The sequence below is a fragment of the Sceloporus occidentalis genome, unplaced genomic scaffold (genome assembly GCF_023333645.1).
Source record: "Sceloporus occidentalis isolate IW3139 unplaced genomic scaffold, rSceOcc1.0.p SCAF_1, whole genome shotgun sequence".
Classification (NCBI taxonomy): Eukaryota; Metazoa; Chordata; class Lepidosauria; order Squamata; family Phrynosomatidae; genus Sceloporus; species Sceloporus occidentalis.
Window position 1 is genome coordinate 119,895,163 of NW_028316981.1, and position 26,291 is coordinate 119,921,453.

At 42.3% G+C, this 26,291-nt stretch overlaps 1 protein-coding gene across 2 annotated transcripts in view; it reads right to left on the reverse strand.

Moving 5' to 3' along the window:
• The window catches only part of AKAP8L (A-kinase anchoring protein 8 like), a 59,514-nt gene that overhangs the window by 23,467 nt on the left and 9,756 nt on the right, over positions 1-26,291 (reverse strand). For both annotated transcript variants that reach the window (XM_089533596.1, XM_089533607.1), the window contains exons 2-8: positions 23,423-23,455; positions 21,949-22,183; positions 18,873-19,332; positions 18,335-18,452; positions 18,129-18,172; positions 7,230-7,284; positions 912-1,020 (exon numbers count right to left, since the gene is read on the reverse strand). In XM_089533596.1, the coding sequence (XP_089389722.1) occupies positions 912-1,020; positions 7,230-7,284; positions 18,129-18,172; positions 18,335-18,452; positions 18,873-19,332; positions 21,949-22,183; positions 23,423-23,455 (1,054 nt within the window). The remainder of the gene's footprint in view (positions 1-911; positions 1,021-7,229; positions 7,285-18,128; positions 18,173-18,334; positions 18,453-18,872; positions 19,333-21,948; positions 22,184-23,422; positions 23,456-26,291) is intronic.

Sequence of the window (26,291 nt, forward strand, 5' to 3'; positions counted from 1 at the left end):
CAACTTTTTTTAAAAAATGTTTTATGAGTTAGAAACCACAAATAGTAGAGTCCCAGTCTATTGATTCTGTCTTTAGGATTCATTGTAGTGGCTAAAATGTAGTACTGTACATATTCATGTATAAGTCTAGACATTTTAGTAAAAAAACTGACCTCAAACCCCCCGAATTGATTTATCTATGGGTAACTATAAGTACTGTATTTTAACTCCAATTTAAAAAAGAACCATGCCCTGGTGAAAGGCAAGAGCATATTCTGTCCTGGAAGCACTGATTCCACTATTCTTCCATCCATCCAGCTTTTACTATGAGCACAGTTATGCTTACCAGAATTTTGTAAGCACCTTGGCACTGTTTTCCACTGCTTCATCCTTAATAGCCTCTGTTACATGCCCCTAAATTTTACCATTGACTTATCCACGGGGTCATATGAAAATCCATAATTTTGGCCTCAAAACCTGCCCTTGACTTATACTTGATGTTGATTTATAGTTGAATATAAACGGTATCTTCACATCCAGGAAACATATTCAAAACTTTGTTTGATGAAGAAACCAGTGGAGCTTCGAAGCCTTGCATCATATATTTTGTGCATTTTGGTTGTTCGAATAAAGGCACCACTTTTTTGTGGATTTTAGATGTGTTTCATCAGACAATACTAAAGTCTTCTTCTCAGGGTTTTTTTTTACACCAACCATAAATAGCCATGGGTTCATTAGTCTTGCTCCAGCCCTGCATCTGATCTACCAAACATTACACAATTTCACTGAGAAGCTAGAAGGGCACTAGTTCATTTCTTTTTAAATGATTAATTCTTAATTACAATGCCATCAATAACTTTTTGAAAGTATTCTAGCTACTATCACAAAAGTATTCTAGCTACTACTCCAAGACTTCTAGAGAAGAGACATACCTTTCTACCATCCGATCACGGTATCTTTTTTTTTGCCTCTCTTGAGTTTTCTTTCCAGCTTGTAATTTGCGCTTTATCTGACTGATTTCTTCTTGAATTGTCAGAGCACCTATATGTAATAAAACCACTGTTTTAAACAGATATTTACTTACAGATCCTCCTTAAGTAGACACTAGGCTATAAGTCTCACTACCCTGGACATGCCATACTTCACATACAGTGGTAGTCTCCTGATGTCGAATCAGAAGCACAATTGCATCAGAGAAGTTTTCAAAGACATGAAAGTAAACATATAGGTGTGTAATGCTGTTGGTCTGCTCAAGAAAAATTCTTCATATTGGAAAATGAAAAGTTAGGCCCTCCTCACGAAATAAGCAGAAAAAATTGCATATTAAATAAGTATCCTTATGATTATGAGTGAAGGGCAAAGTCCAACTTGCAGTTTATGTTATTGGATTTAGCATGTTTGTTTTAAATGCAGGAAACATAGACTGTTGCATTTACTACTGGAAATTAGTACCTCAATGAGGTTAGGGCTCACCTCTACCCAAAGAAGACGAAAATAGTTTTAAAAACTGTTAGTTATCATTTTCCCAACTCATCACTACTTCATATGTAAAAGATATGTGTGGTAAGAACAGGTTACTCACCTGTAACGGTGTTTCTTCGAGTGGTCATCTGTGAATTCACACAAATGGGTTATTGTGTGCCTACGTAGCAATGCTTGGAAACTTCTAGAATCTCTGGGCAAAAGTTAGTTTGCAACTTTCTACAACTTTTTGGCAGTAGCTCCGCCCACTCCATATATAGCCCCTAACGGTCCTGCTCTTCTCCGGTTCCAAATGAGCCACGTAAAGTGCGACAGCAACGCTAGCAAATGAGCAGGATACTGAGGGGATGGATGGGCGGGTTTGTGTGAATTTGCAGATGACCACTCGAAGAAACACTGTTACAGGTGAACAACCTGTTCTTCTCCTTCGTGGTCTCTGCGAATCACACAAATGGGTTAGACTGACAAGCTTGGGTCAGTGGAGGAGGGAGTATCATGACACAGTTTGTAAAGTTGAAACAGTTGGATTTATTAATGACAATAAAGAAATATGCAGAACAAAAACACTTGTCAATGTCATTTGTCAACTTGCAAATAGACCGTAAATAGTCAATGCAAACCAGAAAGCTGCATCTTGTCTGGCTCTGGTGTCCAGCCTGTAATGTTTAATGAAAGTCAATGGCTGGGACCAGACAGCAGCCCTACAAACATCCTCCAAGGAAATCCCAGTCAAAAAGGCGGAGGATGCAGCTACCGCCCGCGTTGCATGGGCCTGAACCCAAGCTGGAATAAGTCTATCTGATAGTTCATAGCAGAGGTGGATGGTGTTGGCCACCCGTTTGGAGAACCTCTGCGCTGTCACAGGCAGTCCCTTTTTGTCCTCCAAGTAGCACACGAACAGCCACTCGGAATGCCTTGAACCCAAAGTCCTGTCCAGGTAGAAGACCAATGCCCTCCGAACGTCCAACGCATGGAGTTGGTGCTCAGTATCGGTGGTCGGGTTTGGGGCCAGGGTCGGCAAAACAACGTCTTGGTTCATGTGGAAGGCCAACACCACCTTCGGCAAGAAGGTGATATCGGTGCGGAGAACTACCTTGTCCCTGTGAAAACTGAGGTAAGGTTGGTCCACATGTAAGACACATAGTTCACTCACTCAGCGAGCAGAGGTGATGGCTACAAGGAAAGATGTTTTCCAGGTAAGCAATCTCAAGTCTATAGTGGCCATGGGCTCGAAGGGCTTGGATGCCAAGCAGGAAAGGACAAGGTCCAGGCTCCATGCCAGTGTCGGTATGGAGGATGGGGGATGAAGGTTGTTGAATCCCCTGAGGAATCTCTTTACGAGGGGATCCTTAAAGAGAGAAGGCTTGCCCTCAAAGTGGTAATGGGAGCAGATGGCTGACAGGTAACACTTGGTAGAGTTCAGGCAGAGACCAGCATCTGCTAGGGACATTAAGAACTCCAGAACTGTCGGGATTGATGCCTGGGATGGAGAAATGTCCATGTCTTCAAGATAGGCAAGAAATTTAGGCAAGAAATTTATCCCATTTATACCGGTAAGACCTCTGTGTTGAGGGCTTCTGGGATGCCAAAAGAACATCTTTAATGTTATCAGTTAGGGATGCCAGCATAGAATCCTCCATGCCACCAATGGGAGAGTCTCCATGTTTGGATGGAGGACGAGACGGTCGTGCAAAGATAGAAGGTCAGGGCGGAACTCCAGCCAGAGATAAGTCCCCTGGGAGAGGTGCAGTAGAGGAGTGAACCAGGACTGCCTCGGCCACCATGGGGTGACCAGGATCGCGTCAGAATGGTTCAATGTCATCTTTGCCACTACCCTTGTGATGAAAGGAAAAGGAGGGAATGCGTAGAGAAACTCTTGCGTCCATTTGAGTTGAAAGGCATCTCCTAGCGAACCCGTGGCATGGGTTCGAGAGCAAAATTTTGGACAGTGAGCATCAAGAGGTGAGGCAAAAAGGTTGATTGTTGGCTGACCCCAAAATTGGAAAAGATGGGCAACTACGTCCAGGTGGAGTCGCTATTCGTGGCATGTGTTGGAAGACCTGCTGAGCTGGTCTGCTAGATCGTTTTCGTCTCCAGGAAGGTGTATGCATTGAAGGAGAATCTTGTGGTTGATACACCAGCCCCAGATTCTGAGAGTGATGTCCAGCAGTGTCTGAGACCTTGTGCCGCCTTGTTTGTTGAGGTAGTACATGTCAGGGATTTAAGGGTTAAAACACAGCACACAGGGAAATGCTTGATGTGTGTGTGTTTGACCATGAGCATTCAGCAGAAGGACAAGGTTGATTAGCACAGCTGATGCTCATTGGCTCAAGGACACTTCAGTGTCTAGGTGCACGTAGCCATGGATGATGAAACCATGTGTCTGGATTGCACAGGGGACACTTGTCATGGTTACACACAGGAACTCACTGGGTTTGGGAGACCACATGGTCTGGAGTCTATATAAACCCAGGGTTGCAAGGGATAGCTTGTGGGTTTGAAGTAGGAGTTGGATTGGTATGTTTTGGAGTTTTAGAGATCCAGTTTTGTATTATAGCACTGTGAATAAAGAGCACTTTGGGGACTTTGTTTCTCTGATGGTTTATCAGAAGAAGCTACAGCATCGGTTTGCTGTGTGTCCCCGGAGGTTCCTGCATTGCTGCAGTTCCTGGAAGACATCCAGTTGCTGTCATCCCAATTGGAACTTGGAGCCACGCTTCAGCTTCTGGAAATTGCCAGCTCTGCTACAAGGGTCTGATTTAACCCCAAGACTCGTTGGAGTTGCTGACAGTGGTTGTTGGACCCCAGCAGTTGCGCTGACAGTACATGACGGTGGTATTGTCTGTCAGTAAAAGTACTACCTTGTTGGAAAGGAGCGACTAGAAAAAAAGCAGTATCGAGCCCAGGAGGGGTCTACAGGCTTGATGGAGCCCTTTTCCAAAAGTGTGCGCACTTTGTCGAGAAGGGTGTCTGAAGGGAGTGTAGAGAGAATAGCTCTGGTAGGGGAGAGCTGTTTGAACTCAAGGGCATAACCCCTACAGACGATATTTAAGGCCCAGGAGTCAGATGTGATAGAAGCCCAGGTGTTAAAGAAAGGCTTCAATCTATCACCAAAAATAGTGACGGAGTGTGCAGGAACACTTCAGAATCTTTTCTTGCCTTGGGTGTCTTTCTTCTTGTAGCCTTGCTGGTATCTAGGCTGAGAAGGTTGAGGAGGCCGAAGGGGACTAGGAAGGCCGGCAGTGAGAGGATCTGTCTTGAGCCTGGTATTGGCGCTCCTGTTGCTGGTACCAATGTTGGTTTGGAAGGTACCAAGGTTGCTGGGGCCCGTATCCCTGATGTGGTGACCTTGCAGAGGAAGAGGACATGCCAGAGGAAGAGGACATGCGGTCGCCTTCATCCTGTAGCGAAAGTTCAACTTTCCGTCAGTTTCTTGGTTGAACAAGCCAGAGTTATCGAAGGGCATATCTTCAATATCTTCAAGGGCCGATCTGGCCTGTGGAGTCAGGTCTGAGGAGCGAAGCCAGGCATAGCATCTCTCAGCAATGGATCCCGACAAGACTTTGGATGCACAGTCTGTAGAGTGTGTGGCCGAAATAATCTGCTGCCCTCCAACCAGATGAGCTTCACTGCGCTGGGCAGTCATGATCCTCTTCTTGTCATCAGGGAGTTCACTGATAGTCAGGTCCATTTTCTCCATCAGGAGTTGAATATAGGCCCTCATGCATGCGGCATAATTGGCTATTTTCATGTCCAGGGCTGCAAAGGCATAAAACTTTTTGGCCAGACTGTCAATCTTCTTGCTTTCTTTGTCTATCGGGGAAGAAGATGGATGGGGGGGGGGGGGGGAGAAGGCTGTCTGAGAACCTTCAACAATGGCAGAGATGGGCTTTGGATGCTGAAAGAGCCAAGCTGGCCCCGATAGTGTCACTCTATAAAGGTTTTCTATTTTACGTGACGTGGACGCGATCATAGCAGGAGTGTTCTAAGATCTCTTGGCAATCTTCTCCAGAGATGGAAGGAAGGCCAGAGAGGGAGGAACTGGAGAGTAGCCATGAATTCACCGCTCTACGGGGTCTAGGGCGTCCTCATCAGTATGGGCGACCTCCAGGCCTAAGCGTCAGCCATCCGGATGATCCTGTCAGAAAAGGACTTGACGTCACCCGCAGGGGATGGGGCACTGGGTTCACCAAATGTCAGTGGAGATTCATCCTCCAAGGCAGGCGTGGGGGAGCGAGAATGAGATCTAGAGCGGGATTGGCTTAGACAGCGGTTGGGGGAGCACTGAAACCCAGAGAAAGCTAGCTTCTGGGGAGTCTGGCGCTGTCTTTGCAAGTCTTCCGAACGCTTTGGGATGAGGTCCCATCGGGGCCAGAGATGAAGGCATCCCTCTCTGGCTGGATCCGGCAAGTTGAGACGGAGATGTGTGGCGTCTACAGGCAAGAAGTATTGCCTGGTCTGGTGGTCATAGACCAGATCAGGGTAAGAGTGAAGAGATCACGGTCAGGATGATCATGGGCTTGAGCCTAATTGGCTTCTGTTCCAAGAGCAGCCCAGTCTCTGTGCAGAGGGGAACGGGACCAAGACCTCACTTTCCGAGGGGAATGGGACCAAGACCTCACCTTCTGAGGAGGGATTGGAGGGTCAGAGTCAGGAATTTCTCCCTCGGATTCAGAGCTGTGATCCAGGTCAACAATCTGTAGGTCGTCGTCCTAGAGGGACAGATGACTAGACAGGAGTACTCTCGGTTCCAAGAGGACCAGGATGGAGGCCAGAGCCACAATAGAGGTTGGGGTGGCAGTGGGCCTCGAGTCTGACGGAGGCACCAAAACCGTGCTTGGAGGTCCCTTACGGCGGGATTTTGCCACAGGGGAGGCAGATCTGGCTTGCCTAGAGTCCTGTTCCGTCCGGCAAGATTTAGAGGATTTCTGCTTATCTCCATCCTTCCTCTCGGAAAGTTTAGGGACATCTGCTGACAGATCCTTCCACCATCTGAGGGATTTGTCATTAGGAGCCACCAAAGTGGACGGCTGTGTAGCAGTCTCTAGAAGATGAGCTGCTGAGGAGGACGAAGACGGTTGAAGGACTTTTTCATAAAGAGAAGCCTTCTGTTTTTGGTTGAGGTTCTTCAAGGCCTGAGTGGTCATGGCCTTACAATGGGGGCAATCCCTGGGGATAAGTGTGTCCCCTAAACAGAGGACGCTCTTATCATGTTCATATGACATGGGGATTTTGAAGCCGCACTTGGTGCATCTCTTAAAGGAAGCCATGGTTGAAAGGGGAAGTCGGAAATACTGTGGTCAAGCCGTTGGAATAACAACAAGGTCTGTGGATAGTCCGTGAGAGAGGTCAAAGAATGGTTCAGTTGGTCAAGAGTCCAGAGATTCCAATCCTAAAAGCTGACAGCAAGGTTTAACCAAGCTAGCGAAGTTCCTCAAGCTGCTAAGAGCGGAAGAATGAATGGAGTGGGCGGAGCTACCACCAAAAAGTTGCAGAAAGTTGCAAACTAACTTTTGCCCAGAGATTCTAGAAGTTTCCAAGCATTCTTGTGCAGTCGCAGAATAACCCATTTGTGTGATTCACAGAGACCACATAGAAGAAATTTAACTAACAAACTTGTTAGCTCAGATTTTCACCAGCATGTAAATGCTAAACGCATGGTATTTAATAAGGCTCCAGCAACCAAAACCTTCTATTAATAATGTACAGACACCCAAGAAACAAGTTGTCTTGCTAACTGCACAGAACATATGGATATTTAGACTTGCCTTTTTCAGAGTCTCCTTTCCTTTCTTCATCTTCACCACCTTCTCCCTCTCCTTCCTACAATATAATTAAGGACACAGAGGATAATGCTATATAAATTTACAGCCTAGATCACATTTCTGAAAGGAAGCTTTAGATTATGTCAACATTTTAAAATTTTTGTTTCAAAATTTCAGAAATTTGACATACTCCAAATATTCTTCCTTTCAGGCACTTCATGCTCATTTATACAAACTTTTTGTGTTTAGTCTAATCTAACATCTATTTCAATATCTACATAAAGGCTGTATGTTAAGGTGTGTATTGCATATATTTTTATATTTTACTGATGTATACTTATTTTAAATATTTTGCTATAAGTACTATTTAAGTAATTATAACAGATAAGAGTCAAAAAGTGTTGTTGTCTACACAATGACTCTGGGCTTTGACCAACCAAACCCCCCCAAAAAAACCAGCCACTGTTCAACATAGCAAAGTATTACCATTTACTAGTGTAACAGTTTATTAGGGTGCAATTATATGGTACGGTACAGTGCGCCAAAAAGAGGTGCCTCTCCGGCACCTTTCTTTGCTCCACAGGAGCGCTGCAATAACCAAATTGCGCGGCATTACCGCGCAGCAAAAGAGAAGCACCCGGAAGGAGTTTCTTTTTGCGGTGTCACTGCGCCGCTGCAAAGCCCCAAAGATGGCATGGTGACATCGCAGCTGCAACGTCACTGCTGCACACGCTGTCTATACAGCACTACACAGCTGCGGCGCGTCCATGACGTGCTAGCATGCAAAAGGCCTGTCTGTACCGGGCCAATATTATCATTAAGATCTTCTGTCTGCACCAAAAAAGAAAAAAAAAACCTGTGTAATACTGAAAGCTTCAAAATCTAATAATCCTACCCTTTATTTATAAGATACTGGCTGAATATTCATGATTAATATCACAAAGTTCTTTGGTTAATTTAAGGACTTAGTTTTCCTGGCCTTTACGTACTCACCTTAAGACCTACACAGCATTAAAGCGGAGATTCCCAAACTTTAGTCCTCCAGGTGTTTTGGACTTCCAACTCCCAGGAGCCCCAGACACCTTGGCCAACAGCCAGGAATTCTGGGATCGGATATCCAAAACACCTGGAGGACCAATGGAAGGGTAGCACCTGCAATTGTCTATAGTTCAGCAAAACTATACTAGATTCCTTCCTTTTTTAATTTTTATGGTCAAGAACTCCAACTAGTGGTCTTTCCAAAAATCGTGACTATGAAAATGGGATGTTAAGATAACAACTGCTTTGCAGGTATTGCCTGTTGTACTGCACGTATCCTTTAAACCAGTGATGGCAAACCTTTCAGAAACCAAGTGCCCAAATTGCAACCTAAAACCCACTTATTCATGGCAAAGTGCCATGTTTCTCTGGCTTTTAGTAACGAACTCTGGCAAACACAAGAGCACGCATGCCCACAGAGAGGGCTCTGAGTGCCCTCTCTGGCACATGTGCTATAGGGTCGCCACCACTGCTTTAAACTGTTAAATCAACTGGGAAAAATAACTATAATTCTTTTATCAGATATATCCTCTCATGTCTGCCAGTGCATCCAGAATATACAGGCCTATTATGAAGGACTGGGAGGGAGTTGCCTCAAGCAACATATGGGGGTTGTACTGAAAGTAATGCCTGTGTGCCATCTTCTCTAAGACTATTACTCCAAATGTAATGCTATTATACCACCAGATAGAGTGATTCCTACTGCACGACTGACATAAATTCTCCATTTTTAGGCATTGCATAACCAGGATACAAAGCAACAATAAAGAGCAGTCACCAAGTTCTTGACCAAAGAAGAATGTACTGCTGCTGATATGTACAGAAGGCTCAGAAATGTGTACGATGAGGTAAAAATTGATGACAGTAATGTGTGAAGATGTGTGGAAAAGTTTTTAAAATGTCAAAGCTGGCGTTGAAGACAAACCACACAGTGGAAGACCATAGACTGCAGTCACCGAGAAAATCAAAACAGGGTGGACATGATTCACACAGACCAGCATATGACTGTCCAAGAGATTACTGAAAAATTTGGCTGTGGTCACAGTGCTGTCAAGCAGATTATCAAGAACCTTGGATACAGGAAAGTGTGTACCAAGTAGGTTCCTCATCAATTAACAGCTGATTTGAAAGACAGGCAACCGCATGTGTGTTCAGAAATTTTAGCAATATTTAAAGACCACAAGGACACCTTTTTTTGGGAGTGTTCGCACTGGTGATGAGACCTGGGCATACCTGTATGACCCAGAGATTAAGAATCAGACCACGAATGGTGGCAAACCATGTTCCCTAGAAGAAATTCAAAACCAAGCACTCAGGACAGAAGTTTATGGTGAATGTCTTCTGGGATGGCAAGGGAGTGATTTTGCTTGATTTCTCTAAGCACGGTACAACAATAAATTGCAACCACGATATTGCATCATTCCAGAAACTTTGAGGAGACCATGGAAATAGATGAAAATAATCCAGATACACCATGATAAGACACAACTCCGTACTTCTTTGGCAACATCAGATTCTTACATAAATGGGACAGCATGGTCAGTGGTGCCATATCCACCTTCCAGCCCCAATATGGCACCCTAAGACATTCACTTGTTTGATTGGTTGAAGCAAAGCCTTCAGGGGACAGTGCTTTGATGATGTAGGCAAAGTGGAAGACACTATCAGACAATAGACCAGTGAGTGCCTAAAAGAGTTTTTCTAAGGTGGACTTGATGAGTGGGTTCAAAGGTGGCACAAAAGCACTGCCATTGGTGGAGACTACTTTGAATAGTACCATGCTGTAAATAGTTACTTTATAGATGTATATAGCTGGTTATGTCTCATGTTTTTAATTATAAAGTTATGACCTCACAGGCATGACTTTTAGTACAATCCTTGTATTTTAAGAGCCATTAAAGGACACCAAAGTACAAACAATTTCAGCAATGATCTTTCTTATGAGTGGCTGAAACCCCTGGGAATGGTTACTTTATGAAGGCTGAAAGAACAACCCACAACACGTGGGATACACCCAAAGCCACCATCCTAGGGGAGAGGCTAATTAGCATGTACACTTACTACCCTATTCCCCACCACCACTCCCTTCTCCTTTTGTGTCATGTCTTTTTAGATTGTAAGCCTGAGGGCAGGGAACCATCTGACTAAAAGATTGTATGTACAGCGCTGTGTAAATTTACAGCGCTTTATAAATAAAGGTTAATCATAATAATAATACAGCCTAAAGCACTGAGCTCCTTGACTAGCTGACTTTGTCTACCTTGTAATGTCTCACAAAAAGCGACGGCTCTTTTCACACAGCCTTGCAAACATCTCAGTTGAAGCTGCCACTCTATAAGTTGGTGTTGTTGACACAATAGATTTGGCAGAATGTGCCAAGACATACTGTGGTCTAGGAATTGTTTTGCATATAGTAACAGTGATTGATGCAGCCTTTCAATCATCTGGACTGCAACTGCTTAGAAGCCATGGGGCCTAAAGTCCTTGGATTAAAAGATACAAACAATGCTTCTGTTCTTCTAAATTACTTTTTCTTTCCAAATAAGTTTTTACAGCTCTTCTGATGTCTAATGAATGCCGCTTACTTTCAAGTGAATGGCCTGGATTTAGACAGAATGTGGGAAAGTCTCACATCTGACTATTTGCTTTCACTGACATTTTGGCCCAGTACCATCAGGGGCTAGCCTGAAGAAAGAGGCTCCTCCCTCCCCAACTGTCATCTTTCGGCCTCTGAGGGAGAGAGAAGGCTGGCCCAGTACCATCAGGAGTTAGCCTGAAAAAGAGGCTCCTCCCTCCGCAACTGTCATCTTTCGGCCTCTGAGGGAGAGAGAAGGCTGGCCCAGTTCCATCAGGGGCTAGCCTGAAGAAAGAGGCTCCTCCCTCCCCAACTGTCATCTTTCGGCCTCTGAGGGAGAGAGAAGGCTGGCCCAGTTCCATCAGGGGCTAGCCTGAAGAAAGAGGCTCCTCCCTCCCTAACTGTCATTGTTCGGTCTCTGAGGGAGAGAGAAGGCTGGCCCAGTACCATCAGGGGCTAGCCTGAAGAAAGAGGCTCCTCCCTCCCTAACTGTCATCTATTGGCCTCTGAGGGAGAGAGAAGGCTGGCCCAGTTCCATCAGGGGCTAGCCTGAAGAAAGAGGCTCCTCCCTCCCTAACTGTCATCTTTCGGCCTCTGAGGGAGAGAGTAGGCTGGCCCAGTTCCATCAGGGACTAGCCTGAAGAAGAAGAGCCCTCCCTCCGGTCCATCTGCCTTGGTCCAGGCCTCAGAGGGAGAGAAGAATGCTGGACCTGATTCCCTCCCTCCCTCGCCATTCCCTTCTCCTTTTGTGTCGTGTCTTTTAGATTGTAAGCCTGTGGGCAGGGAACTGTCTGTTATCCCCTCTATTGTAAACCGCTCGGATTCCCAGTGATTGGGCGGTATATAAATAAAACCTATTATTATTATTATTATTATTATCAACGGGCATCCTCAAATCTACATAGAGTTGGATTTATGGCTAGAAAAATGAGCTCTGAAACTCAGTGTGCCAATGTTAATGGTAACTAAAACCAGCACCTTAAACAACAGGGAAGGTTCTCTTAAAGGATCAAAAGGACTTCTCATCAAAAAATTTAAAACTAAAATTGAGTCCAAAGAGAAATCTATACACTGTTGGTGGAGAACTTAAGGTTGCCTTGTTTGAGAAATATTTTAATGTGGGAATGCAAAGACAACAATTTCTCCAATTCTGCTAATACAGAAAATAGGGCTAACAATTGCCTTATAAAAGATGTTTAGCCTTAGCCTTATCTCTAAACCATCCTGCAGAAAGGCCAAAATGTTTTCAACAAATTCATCCTCTTTCAACATCGAATTTTCCAAATGTTTTCCACATATTCTCATAAATACACTGCATTGATTTTCTTCTTAAATTTTATATGGCATTTATTACTGATTCGGAGTAACCCGGACTTTCTTATTTTCTCCTTTCAAATTCCATGCAGCTTACTTCTGGATTGGGATCTGTTATTTGTCTTTACAGAAGTATATCCTTTTCCTGTCGTAAATGAAATAGGGCCTCCTTTGACATTCGCATAAGCTGTGAGAAACATGGCCTGTCAGGCTAATAAGGAGCTATAAGAATCACATTCACCTTTTCCTGCAATATCTTCATCAGAACTCTTTGAAAAATCGGTAACAGACAGGGTGTATAACATTGCCTTTGGCCACACCATCATCCTGAGTTTGTAGCATCTGGAGTTCCATCTGTTGAAATAAATCTTTTTACTTCAGAATTCCTTCCAGAAATTAAAAGCTCCATTACAAAAGTTCTGGACGGATGACTAAGGAACTTTCAACTGAGCTAAGTTTTAAACAGAACATGTATAAGAAATGGAAAAAGAGGGAAATCACCAAAGAGGAATTCAAACAATTAGCAAGCACGTGTAGGGGTAAAGTCAGAAAAGCTAAAGCGCAGAAGGAACTCAGGCTTGCTAGAGAGGCTAAGAACAACAAAAAGGGTTTTTTGAGGTATGTCTGCAGTAAAAGGAAGAAGGAGGAAACGGTAGGGACACTGCGTGGAGAAGATGGCAAAATGCTAACAGAAGACAGAGAAAAGGCAAAATTACTCAACACCTTCTTTGCCTCAGATTTCTCTAAAAAGGAAAAGGGTGCTCAACCTGAGGATAATGGAGCAGAGGACAGAACAGGGGGAATTCAGCACAGAGTAAGTAAAGAGATAGTACAGGAATACCTGGTTAATCTAAATGAAAATAAATCTCCAGGACCTAATGAACTACATCCAAGAGTATTAAAAGACCTGGCTAATGTAATATGGGAGCCATTGGCAATAATCTTTGAGAACTCCTGGAGAACAGGAGAAGTGCCAGCAGACTGGAGGAGGGCAAACGTTGTCCCCATCTTCAAAAAGGGGAAAAAAGAGGATCACAACAATTATCGTCCAGTTAGTCTGACATCCATACCAGGAAAGATTCTAGAGCAGATCATTAAACAGAGAGTCTGTGAACATCTAGAAGGCAATTCCATAATCACAAAAACTCAACATGGGTTTCAGAGAAACAAGTCATGCCAGACAAATCTAATCTCTTTTTTTGATAAAATTACCAACTTATTAGATGAAGGGAATGCTGTGGATATAGTATATCTTGATTTCAGTAAGGCTTTTGACAGGGTTCCCCATGACATTCTTGCAAACAAACTAGTGGAATGTGGGCTAGACAAGGTAACTGTTACATGGATTTGTAATTGGCTGACTCGCCGAACCCAAAGGGCGCTCAACAATGGCTCCTTTTCATCTTGGAGAGAAATGACCAGTGGGGTCCCACAGGGCTCTGTCCTGGGCCCAGTGTTATTCAACACCTTTATCAATGACTTGGAGGACAGAATCAGGGGCATACTTATCAAATTTGCAGATGACACCAAATTAGGAGGAGTAGCTAATACCCCAGAGGACAGGATCAAGATTCAAAATGACCTTGATAGATTGGAAAGCTGGGCCAAGGCTAACAAAATGAATTTCAACACGGAGAAATGTGAGGTACTGCACTTAGGGCAGAAAAATGAAATGCACAGATATAGGATGGGGGACACCTGGCTGAATGAAACTATGTGTGAAAGGGATCTGGGAGTCCAAGTACTGTAGACCACAAATTGAACATGAGTCAACAGTGCAATGCGGCAGCTAACAAAGCCAATATGATTTTAGGCTGCATCAATAGAAGTATAGTCTCTAGATCAAGGGAAGTAATAGTTCCACTCTATTCTGCTCTGGTCAGGCCCCACCTGGAATTTTGTGTCCAGTTCTGGGCACCACAATTTAAAAAGGATGTTAAGAAATGGGAACGTGTCCAAAGGAGGGAGACTAAAATGGTGAAGGGTCTGGAAACCATGTCCTATGAGGAACGACTTAGGGAGCTGGGGATGTTTACCTGGAGAAGAGAAGGTTAAGGGATGATATGATAGCCCTGTTTAAATATTTGAAGAGATGACATATTGAGGAGGGAGCTAGCTTGTTTTTTGCTCCGACTAGGACCCGGAGCAACGGATGCAAGCTCCAGGAAAAGAGATTCCACCTCAACATTAGGAGGAACTTCCTGACAATAAGGGGTGTTCAACAGTGGAACAAACTCCCTCGGAATGTAGCGGAGTCTCCCTCCTTAGAGGTCTTTAAACAGAGGTTGAATGGACATCTGTTGGGGGTGCTTTGATTTAGATTTAGAATGGGTACCTCCCTGATTGCATAAGATTTCACTATTAAATTGTCTGTGCAAACCTGCACATTCCGATTCCTTATCAATGAGACAAAATGAACAATGCCAGTGTTATAGCTTTAATTTACAACAGCTTGATGTTGAACTGACTTTGAAATAGTCCACTTGGCCTGCATGTAATGACCTCTAGAGTGCCCCCCCCCCAGTCAAAAGACTGACATTTGTCATCATCAATACTTTTTTAATGGAATATTTTAAAAGTTAAATGTGTTTAATTGATGTTTTAGGGGAGGGAGAGAATAAATCTCTGAAGATGCCAGTCACAGATGCAGGTGAAATGTCAGGAATAAACTCTTCTAGAACATGGCCACATAGCCCAAAAAACCCACAAAAACAATTGGGATATTGTTGTTATATTGTATGGACTTTTTATTGTAAGCCACCTTGATTATCTTCTGGCAGAGAGGCAGGATAAAAATAAAGTTGTTGTTGTTATTATTATTTCTTAGGGACAAAAGGGTTTCCCTTGTTGATAACCTCAGTTTTCCACCACCACATCTGATCCTTTAGCATATTCTGGGGGATTGTTAACATGAAATACATTTCCCTTATTATTACTAGCTGATGTGGTTGCAGAAAATTTTGGAGGAACCTGGTATGAAGCCTTTCCCAAAGAATCAATTGAATCGCTGATGTTAATACATTCAGCACTTTTGCCAAGTGATTTTTCTTTGAATTAGCTCTGCAACCATTTTTTATTCTTTCTTTCCTCTCACCCAAGAGAAAAACAAACTTTCTTCGGGTCTATTTGGGCACATAAATGTATTATAATTCTTGTATGCTGTTGCTGATTTATCTCAAAGATTCTAGAGAATCTGTGTCTTTCTAGACAAAGCAGGGATTTTTTTGTGGTCTGTCTCTTCCTTCCCTTGGCCCTTTCCTTTTACCAAGAGGTCATACCCAAATATAAAAACAGATAAACCTGATGCTGAAGTAGATATGATATTATAGGTACCAACACCTTAGTAAACATTCTTGGCACTAATGCCAGTCCAAATGACAGAGTCTTGGACTGGTAGTAATGACCATTGTACTCTAGGTGGAAAAATCTTTTGTAGTTTGGGTTTACTGGTATGTACAAATATACTTCTAGCAATTCAAAAGATATCACACAATTGTTTAAGTCCATATTGTATAAAATCACTTGGAAAGTCTCAATTTTGAACCTTCTGTAATGGAGAAATCCATTGAAATTTAATACTGGCCAGTGCCCCTCCTTGCATCTGGGGACAGTGAAAAACAGACTAAATCCTTTGAAATTCCTCATTATATGGTACCCTTTCAATTGCTGCTATTTTAAAGAAACAACTGATCTCGTTTTGCACAATTTCCCTCTTCAATTAATTTTTATATAGTCATGGCAGAAATCTTCCTTTTAGTCTTTTTCTGAAATTCAATGCTGTAACTTATAGACACAGTTTCTAATACCCATTTGTCTGTTAGAGGGTGTCATAGATTATCAAAATGAAGAACCCTCCATCTTACTAGTGTTGCACAAAAATCAGTACTGTGCTTTTCACCCCATTGGACTTCTGAACTGTTGCTGTCATTGCTGTTTATACTGGTATCCACTGAGATTTAAAAGCCCTGAAATGTCTTTGTCTTTGATAGGTTTTTCCTCTACAAAAAAAAGTAACATTTGTTTATATAATGTTTTCTACTTTTTTCTTCTGAGTTGTTACTAGGCTTGCTTTTGTCTTATTTTTAAACACCACTTTACCCAGAACCTTTTCACTAAACAACAATTTACCTGTGAACATACCTGTCCTTTCAAACATAGATGATGCTATCATTGCCTTGACTGCCAAAGTTTCATGGGCCTCCCTCTATGCCAAACCTATTTATCTTTTCATCTACATCTTTAAGAATCATATCCTCCTCCCTCAGGATAGACAAATTTGAAAAAAGGTACCTACAGGAGCACTGACCCATGGAATTGATAACTGCTCCATCTACTCCTTTTAGATCCAACGTTTAGTCTTAATACATAATGGACTTTCCCACTCATTCTCCATTAGTTTTTTAAACATTTCTGGTACTTGAATTTCAAAATCCTGTGCTCGTATCCACTGCAATATTGTTGGTATCTTACTTGTTCTCCTCTGATCTAAAGAATTCCCTGTGTTGAAGTAATTAACACCTTCATTAATAAACTTTTAAGTGCTCCTGCTCAAAAATTCCACCTATACCAGTGGTGGTGAACCAATGGCATGAGTGCCAGATGTGCACTTAGAGCCCTCTCTGTGGGCACACATGCCATCACCTCAGCACAGAGTTTGCTACTAGAAAGTCAGAGGGACATGGCACTTTGCAATATATAATTGAGTTTTGGGTTGCAGTTTGGGTACTCAGTCTCTAAAACGTTTGCCATCATTGACCTATACCGTGCTTAATAAACGCACAAGGTACAGCTTTAGCTTTAGCTTTTAATTTACTTTTAACCTTTTCTACCTTACCATCTTGTATTGGCCCAGTCTCTTGCATCCCCCCCCCCCCGCCCCCAGAACCATACACTACTGGAGAGAATGGCTTTCTGTCTCACTCTTGTCAAAAGAAATAAACAGCAACTCTGTTCCTTGCTTGGAATCATGTAGCTCACTTGGCTGATGGCTTAAATTTTTAACCATACGATTAGTTTCACCCTCCGCAATATACTTGCTTGCAGTCTTGGGAGTAGATAAAGCCATTAAACCTCCTTCTGCCTGATGCCTTTCCTTCTTATCCTCAGAAATTTCTTCAAAACCTTTTTGCTTTCTGTTACTTAGCTGCTCTAATAATGTAAATATTGGATTCTTAGAAAATAATAATTTGAAGGGAGAGAGAGAAAAATGTTTGAATCATTCGCAAGACAAGAATTAAAAAAAATAAGGAGAAAAGGGCTGGAGAACAATGGTTACAATGTTTTAGAATTTTAGTGATCCTGTCTTGACCAGATTGGCATGAGGACTTAACCTATGTGCTGTGGATTGTTCCTTCAGTCTTACTGAGAATATGACTGTTCCCACTGAAGTATCTTAAGCCAGTTTTGTCTTTTAAATACTCATCCATACCTGATCACACTAGTGGAGCCTAAGGGTTCACCCTCCCTTGTGCTAGGTAAAAGAGATTTTTCCCCCCATCCCTTGTTCCTATCATATCAGCTTAACTGCTACCTTCCTGGCCTTCGAAGGAGAGGCAGCCACAGTGCCACCATGCCTATGCCCAGAGGTAGATGAATGGTCCTCCCCATCTTAACTGCTACCATCATGGCCTTGGAGAGAGAAAAGGAAAGGCAGCCACAGCTCCACCTAGCCTAGGCCCAGAGAAAGTTGAATGGCCCTCCCTCCATCTTAACTGCTACCATCGTGGCCTTGGAAGAAGAGAAGAACTTGCAGTATCTTCTGGACTTGATCCCCTTCTCCACTTCCATTCCCTTCTCCTTTTGTGTCATGTCTTTTTAGACTTTAAGCCTGAGGGCAAGGAACTGTCAAATTAACAATTGTAAACTACTGTGAGAGTCTTTGTGGATGAAGAGCAGCATATAAATACTCTAAATACTCTAAAGGGAATCTTTATAGCACATATATATTATTATGACATTATTAAATTGAGACTCACATTTTTTGAACCCTTGTCAGCAGCTTCTCCTTCAGGACCCTCTTCTAAAAAGAACAGTGTTAACAGGTGACTATGCATAATACAAAACAATTGAAATATTTGATCAACATTGTTGTCGTAATACAGTACTGACAAATGAAACTGTGAATGGAAGACAACATTCTCTTTCAACACTCTCTAGATAAGCTTTAGTATAATGCTCTCACCATTATCAGAGTCAGAGTTATCAGAGCCATCAGTTTTTGCAGCCTTGCTGTCAGGTTCATCGGAACTGTTGCCCTGTTTTCGCTTATTAGCTGTTGGCTCATTCTTTATTCTTTTTTTCTATGGAGAGACAAACAGGGATATACAACTAGAAGTATAATCTATCACCCAACAATTTACATTATGCTACACTCTACGTTTTCTAAACTCTTATCTTTTTCATCAGAATCAATCATGCTCTCCTGATCTACTTCATACAAAACTTCCCCAGATAATACTAGATCACACTTCCTAGATATGACTAAGATCCTGTGATTAATCTTTTTGATAATATGATAGCATACTACCTAGGAGATTTTTCTAGAACAGCCAGATATAAATGACAGAAACGGAAATGAAAAATGCTTCCTACAATAAAGCAATGAAAATTATAAAACAGATTCCTTTGCAACAGCGTCTGAGCAGTGTCTCTTGTTGATTGGTACTTTTAAAAAATGGGATAGAAAACAAGTGAGGGAAAATTTGCATAGGGATACTTACTTTAAAATCTGCGTCCCACATTTTCCAGTTTCTCCTCATTCGTTGTTTCATGCCGCCTCCTCCAAAGCGCATGTTGCCAGAGAAACCTCGCATTCCCTGGAACATGTTGTATTCAGGGAATAGTTTGTGGGAGAAAAGGGATGGGGGCCTATTGGGGCCATGGCCCCGTCCTCCCATTGGCACTGGCGGTTCATTCCACTGTCCGCCCATGCGCCCAGAATAAGCAGATGTCATGGGTCTGTTATTTCGACCGTCTCTGGCCCAGTTCTGACCCCGGTGGCCAAAGTTGTCACGTGCTCTGTTGTGGTACTGGTCCCTGCGGTTCCCATAGGAGTTGTCATAGTGGCCTTCATAGGCATTGTCGGTGTCATGTTCAGCCTCACTGTAATCATAGCCGGATCTGTACAGATCACGGTCGTTTAGTGAAGACCTTGAGTCGTAGGACTCATATGTATCATACCTGAAAGAGTTGCACAGCAAGCAAGGAATCTGGTCAGTAGCATATAGAGCACTGTGTTAAAGAGTCTGCCAAAAAAATGGCAGTAGAAGCATCTTACATTTAAAAAACATTCCCCAGAACAATTCTAGATCCAGTGAAATTTAAAAAAAGAAGAAGCTCAGCTGAGGTTTTAACTCAACATGAGTTTTCTTTTGTGCAATACAGCTGTGGGGAAGGGCATTGAGAGGATCATCAATAAGGGCAGCATAGAACAGAAATTCTGTTTAGCCTCAGTCAATTAAAGAAAAAGCACGCCACTCTGATTAGACTGACCTTTAATCTGAGGGATTTAAAATAATTAAGTTTTGCCTATCACTGGTTTATACACCAATCCCTTCTAATATTCAGGTTAAGTTAAATAGAAGTTCCTAGGTGCAACTTTAAAAGATCAGCTCCCCCCAATTATTATTGCAAGAGAGAAAAATATCATTATTATTTGTTATTAATTCAGTGCAGGAAAATATGTGGATAATTCTGTCCATTATAATGAATGCCCACTATAATGAATAGTTTAGATAATTTGCTTTGAAACTACCACATTAAAAAGACAGCTTTGAGCAAGCACAATTTCATGAGTGTGCTCCACAGCTGCAAAGAAACTTTAAGTTTAAGCTATACATATTGTCAAAGAAGTGTTAAGCAGCACATTGGCCCCATGACAGAGGAAACACACTTTAAGACCAAGTCCACATTGTTCCTGCATTATTCCAGCATATTGCTTTGCCTGCTGTGACAGACCAAAATAAACATACTGTACTTAAAAAAAATCAGCACTGGGCACAAGTGCACTAATCAACAGTCATGCTTTGATTGAAAGACCTGGAAGCAAGGACATGGAAAGGAAACAATGGCTGAGGAGGAGACTTCAAAAACTAACTGAGAGCAGAAAACATTCTAAACATCATTAAGGAAAGCTCAATAATCCCATCTACCAATCCCACAATTCTCTCACCGATTTATGAAACAATACAAGGCTCATTGTTGTAACTGACTTCCAATACAATCCTTCTCTGCATTCTGCTTTTCAGAATGGTCTCACTATGTTCAACTGAACCAAAAGTCAACAGTGCTGGGCTAACATCCATGCAATATGACAAAACAGAAGCCTAAGAAGCACATGCTTACTCAGAAATAAATTTCATTGACTTTGAAGTGGACACAGAATTGCAGCTTTGCCATTCTGGATAACTTGGGTCAGTAGAAATACTTCAGTTAAAAGTACTATGCCTTCAATTCAACGAAACTACATGAAATTACGCAAGTGAATTTTCCTTAAAGATTGAAGGTGGTCTTCCTCATACACTCATAAATGAGCATAAATATCTCAAAGCAGAAATGATACATACATCCTACTGAAATTCAACTACTCTTCACCAGGTCTCTAGAAACAGGCCTACAAAACATTCTGTCAACTAAATACTAAATTTAGCCACCAAATATTAAATTTAGCCACAAATACAGAAATTCCAAAAAGTACAGTTTGAGAATTATTCAAAGAATAATTTTTTAATACTTGCATTCCAAAACTGAAGCAATTAACACTCGTTCTCCACATACGTGGCTTTGACTTTTGCAGATTTGATTAGTCAAAGATTTGATAACTATGTTCTCTCTAGGAATATCTAGATCCTCCAGAGCAACTCAATGGTCAACTTTAACAAAAAGTCACAATGAAGGACCTAGAGATTCCTAGAGAGAACACTCCACTAGGCATTTGTAGCTCCTTCAGCGTCATTCTATGGTCAATGTCTGACAGCTGTTGGCCACAGAATTGCACTGGAGGACCTAGAGATTCCTAGAGAAGTGTTCTCTCAGGTAAAAACATAGTGTTTTTGTTATTTGCTTTTTTTCTACATTCATGGGGGTCCTGTGCCCCTTATCCCAGCGAATGTGGAGGGATGAGTGTATTTCTTTTTGTCTTTTTAAAAAATACCTTTATTATACCATGAATCCAGTTTAACAGAAAAAAAAGGGAAAAAAAGAGATCGTTACTTCAATAATCCAAATGTGTACTTCCTTATTTGCAAACCATAGCTTGAAGTTCTTACTAATGACTTTGGGTGGTGATAGATACACTAAGAAAACATTCAATGAAACTCCCTGTTTATTAATTTTCTGTTTCAGTTGGCTGGCACAAAATCCAAAGAACTTAAATTCCAATAACCACTGAAGCACATGTGCCCTGAATTTCAATGGAATTCTGAAGTACAGTTTTATTGTCATCTGGTCATTATGTTCACAGGCTGAACAAGGTTGCTAAAACTGACTCTTACTTCAAAATATTACAATTCACAAATTAATATTACCAAGCTTTCCTTACTCAAAGACACATGAGAGCACCTTATTTCCAAAGCTCAAATAAAAGAAAAACACAGCTTCTTACATTCTAGCCCCCCCCCCCCTCCCCAGGATCTCTGCAGACAAGATACATAACAAGAAACAGTTCAATTACTCAGATAACAAAGGCAGTACCTTTTAGGCAACAGCACAGTATTTGCTCAACAAACCTTTCAGAAACAGAAATCAGCCTGGTCTATGACTATTACTGAACCATTTCACTTTTGTCTCTACACTCACCTGTCTCCACCTGAGCCATAATGTCCTCCTTGCATCGTGTCAGTTTCTAGATGAGATACCATATCTAAGCGTGGGTTAAATTTTCCTATTACATCATCAGCACTGGTGCCAGTGGATGCGTTATAGTCTGTATCTGAATTAGGCATTTCCCAAGAGTTTGAAGTGGCCATACCATACCCATAATTGCCAGAGTTATCCTGACCGTATCCATATCCATAATTATAGTCCTCGTAACCTGAAATAAAAAGAAATCACTGAGTTTTCATTACACAGAGAATGCTATACATTAGCATCTAATACAAGATTGTTCCCACCACAATCATTTTCTGTATCTCTTGACAATGTAAAATGAGAATTAATCACCTTTTTTTATGTTGCAACAGCATCTACACCATTTCTTGCTGATGCTAACCACAAATTAATATGACAATCTCAGTCTCATTTCTTAGCCATGGCCAATATTAGAGCAAGGCCAAAGGACACAGAACCAGAAAAAGCACCATTATCAATACATCATGTATCGAGACTGCTAAGAAGGCCTAACAAAACAGGCCACATGTCCATTACATATTATTTTGGCATTATCAGGTGGCTGGGGTGGGGTGGGGAGCTGGGGCCAAAAAGTATTTTCTTCTACTTTACAGGTATCAATTTCCACAAAGAATCAGCTGAATTGGCACAGGGCCAAAGAAGAATCTCTGTAGTATTTTTTTTACCAACACTGAAAAGTGACACAAGAGCATGCATCAGGAGAAAACAGAATGTAAGATGCAATTTTTCCTTTTAACAAAACTACATCCAAGTATACATATTAAGACCTAAAACACAGAAGAGAAGAAAGGTATCATAGCCATTAACAAGATGTGTTGAAGGAGCCATTTTCCCTGTTTCCTTTGCAATATTATTTAATTAATTATATTAGTTACTTATTCAATTAACTACAAACTACTGTGTTGGTGTATGATGGTAATAAAAATTCTATTCTATTGTACAAACCACTCTGCATTATTTCTGAAGTCCAGTCCAAAAATTCTTTACAAACAAATCCAAACAAATGTAGAACTAAATTATCAGCACATATGAAGCATGGTTTATATAGTTATTTTGTTTTTTAATTTTCTCTCCCTCCAAGATGAGTGAGCAAAGTGTAACACCCCCCCCCCCCCGCCACAGATCATTTTTCTAGGTCTCTAGGATTTTTTGTCTAAGGTTGAGGAAAGCATTTCTACCACATTTGCAGGCTGCATTGGGGGGGGGGGGGGGGGGGATGACGACGACATGTTTTTGCCCCAAAAAGGGTGTGAGTAACATTTCCATCATAGTTTGGGCTCCAGAAAAACAATTGATACCCAAGACAGACCTCTTTTGAAATATAAACTAAACAGGAAGCAACTTGTGCTCACTTCCTGATGTTAAAGAGGCCCAGGAAGACCCAGAAACATGGCAAGGATGGACCACATTTTAAGGTACTTGCCTCTATTTGTACCGGAGTTCCAGTTTCCATAACCTAAAAGGAAGATACAAACAAGTATCAAAACTAGTTATAAGCATTTCTAGAAACAAGTAATGCATAAGAAAATGTTATTCAGCAGTATCATTTGAGCAGAACATATATGAAAATCTACTGAATGACAGTTAATCAGGATAGAAAAGGCAGTCAGGATATAAAAAGGCATTTAACACACATACAAAAACTGCATTTGTTGGAAGAAACTTATGTGAGCTTATCACTTCACACTCTTAAAAGAGGGCTAGGTTGCTTTAAATGCTGTGCCTGTCTCCTGGTGCATTCTGGGACTTGTAGTATAAGAAGGGGCATTTGGAATATTCAGCCAGAGAGCTCTTAAGCCTCACTGAACTACAAACCCCAAAATACAACAGGAGGCAGGAATAGCATTTAAAGCGACCTAGCTCCGTTTTAAGAATGTAAAGCGATAAACTTCATGATTTCTCCTCCCTGAAAGATAATGTTGCAATGTTTTGGTCTCCAAACCAGCCGAATGTAGAAATGGAGAGTAAGACTTGCCATGAAGGGTTAACTCCTCCCTTTGAAAGGCAAGGCCAAAAAAAGACATCAAACCAAAAGACATCAAACTTCCATAAGAAGAAGAGCTCTTTAGTTACAGGACCTGAGTTCAGCTTTGCCTAAAACCAAACACCTGATCAAACAGAGAAAACAGTGAAGACAACTGGAGAAGGAATAGAGAAGAACAGCCAGGAGGAAGTCCTGAGAGCCCCAAGTTAACAAGATTAGATGATGCAATATGCCAATAGCAAAATTAAAATTAGGGACAAGGAGTATTTGCTGCACCACTAACCATCTGGAACAATACTTCACAATAAATCATTTTTTTCATTCTCAGTGAAGACTGGAATGCACAGGACAGCTGCTGCCCAAAAGCAGTATTCCAACCTTGGCAGAACCACAATTCTCACAGCTGAAATACCATCCAAACATGGCTGTAACCAAGGTAAAATCACAGAATCAGAGTTGGAAGAGATCACAAGGGCCACCCAGTCCAACTTCCTGCCATGCAGGGAGGCACAATCAAAGCACTCCCGACAGATGGCCAGCCTCTGTTTCAAAACCTCCAAAGACTCCACCACACTCCAAGGGAGCATATTCCACTGTCAAACAGCTATTACCATCAGGAGGTTCCTCCTAATGTCTAGGTGGAATGTCTTTTCCTGTAGCTTGAATCCAATGTTCTGTGTCCTAGTTTCTGGAGCAGCAAAAAACAAGCTTACTCCATCCTCAATAGGACATCCCTTCAAATATTTAAATATGGCTATCATGTCCCCTCTTCGCCCTAATTGAAACTGACCCCCCCAATGGAATACAGGTCAGCTCCATGGCACCAATGGGGGCACCCTATAGTCATGGGGGGCTGTATTAGGCTCACATTTTGCCCTTACCTACAATAAATGGACCAGGGGAGATTGCCCAGGTAGTTGCTCTATAGCAGACCTGCACAACTTGGTAGTAGGCAGAGGCCAAAATTAAAATAGGCTAAATTTCTTCAGGCCGCAGATACTTTTATAACAGCTCATTTTCCAACTTTCCATTTGAGGGGCAAGCGTTTGCTGCCACGTGGCTTTTTCCTGGGAGAAAGCTTGGCAGTGTAGGAGCCTTGAGGGGCAAGGATTGAGCTCTGCAGTGTAGATCTGAGCAATGACTATGACCCTGGAGACCACTGTTTGAATCATTGCTTGGCCATAGAAACTCTTGATGATCTTAGGCAAGTCACATTCCCTTAGCTTCAAAGTAATGCACTGACAAAACCACTTCTGAGCAAATCTTGCCAAGAAAACCCAGTGATAGGCTTGCCTTAAGGTTGCCATGAGTCAAAAATTACTTGAATGCTAAAACAACAACCAAGCCCTATTAGGAAAGCCAGAGTGGTATAAAGGTTTAAACACTGGAGACCAGGTTTAGAACCCCCTCTCGGCCCATTGAGTGACCTTGGGCAAGTCACATTCTCTCAGCCTCAGAGAAAGGAAAAAGCAAGCCCTCTCTGAATACTTCTTGCCAAGAAATCCCTGTGATAGGGTTGCCATAAGTCAGAAAATCCCTCTCTCAATGGCATCTGTCTCAATCCAGCCTGGGAGGGAGTGAAAAGACAGGCCCAACGCCATCGGGCCTATCCTTAAGAGGACAAGCCCTCCATCCATGGCATCTGTCTCCATCTGGCCTGGGAAGGAGTGAAAAGACAGGCCCAGCACCATCGGGCCTATCCTTAAGAAGCAGAGCCCTCCCTCCAGTCCACCTGCCACGGTCCAGGCCTCAGAGGGAGAGAAGAACTGCTGGACCTGATCCCCTTCCCCACCACCATTCCCTTCTCCTTTTGTGACGTGTCTTTTTAGACATTTAGCCTGAGGGCAGGGAACCATCTAATTAAAAATAATAATTGTAAGCCGCTTGGATAGCCTTTAGGGCTGAAGAACGTGGTATAAATACCATAATAAACAAAAATGAAATAAATAAAAGACTTGAAGGCATATACCAAAGCCCCATTAACCTCAGTGGGCTGAAACACCACCCTTCTCTGTAGTGGTGTGCAACTGCCTGGCCCCGGGGAGGGGGGGCAAAGAGAAGAAAATGGTTGCTCCTTGTGAAGTGGCAGGGTGCCCATTGTGATGAAGGGGACAGTTGTTCTGGTCGTTGTTCTCTGGGTCAGATATTTCCTGGCACCGGTCAGAGCCTTCGGCTACATGCACCAACGACCTTCCCCATCTGCCCCAAATCCTGTGGCAAGCAACAAGTGGCCACAGTCCGTCCGTACATTGTTCAGGCCTGCTCTATAGCTATCTTTCGATTGGGCATGTCAGACTGCCAAAGAGGT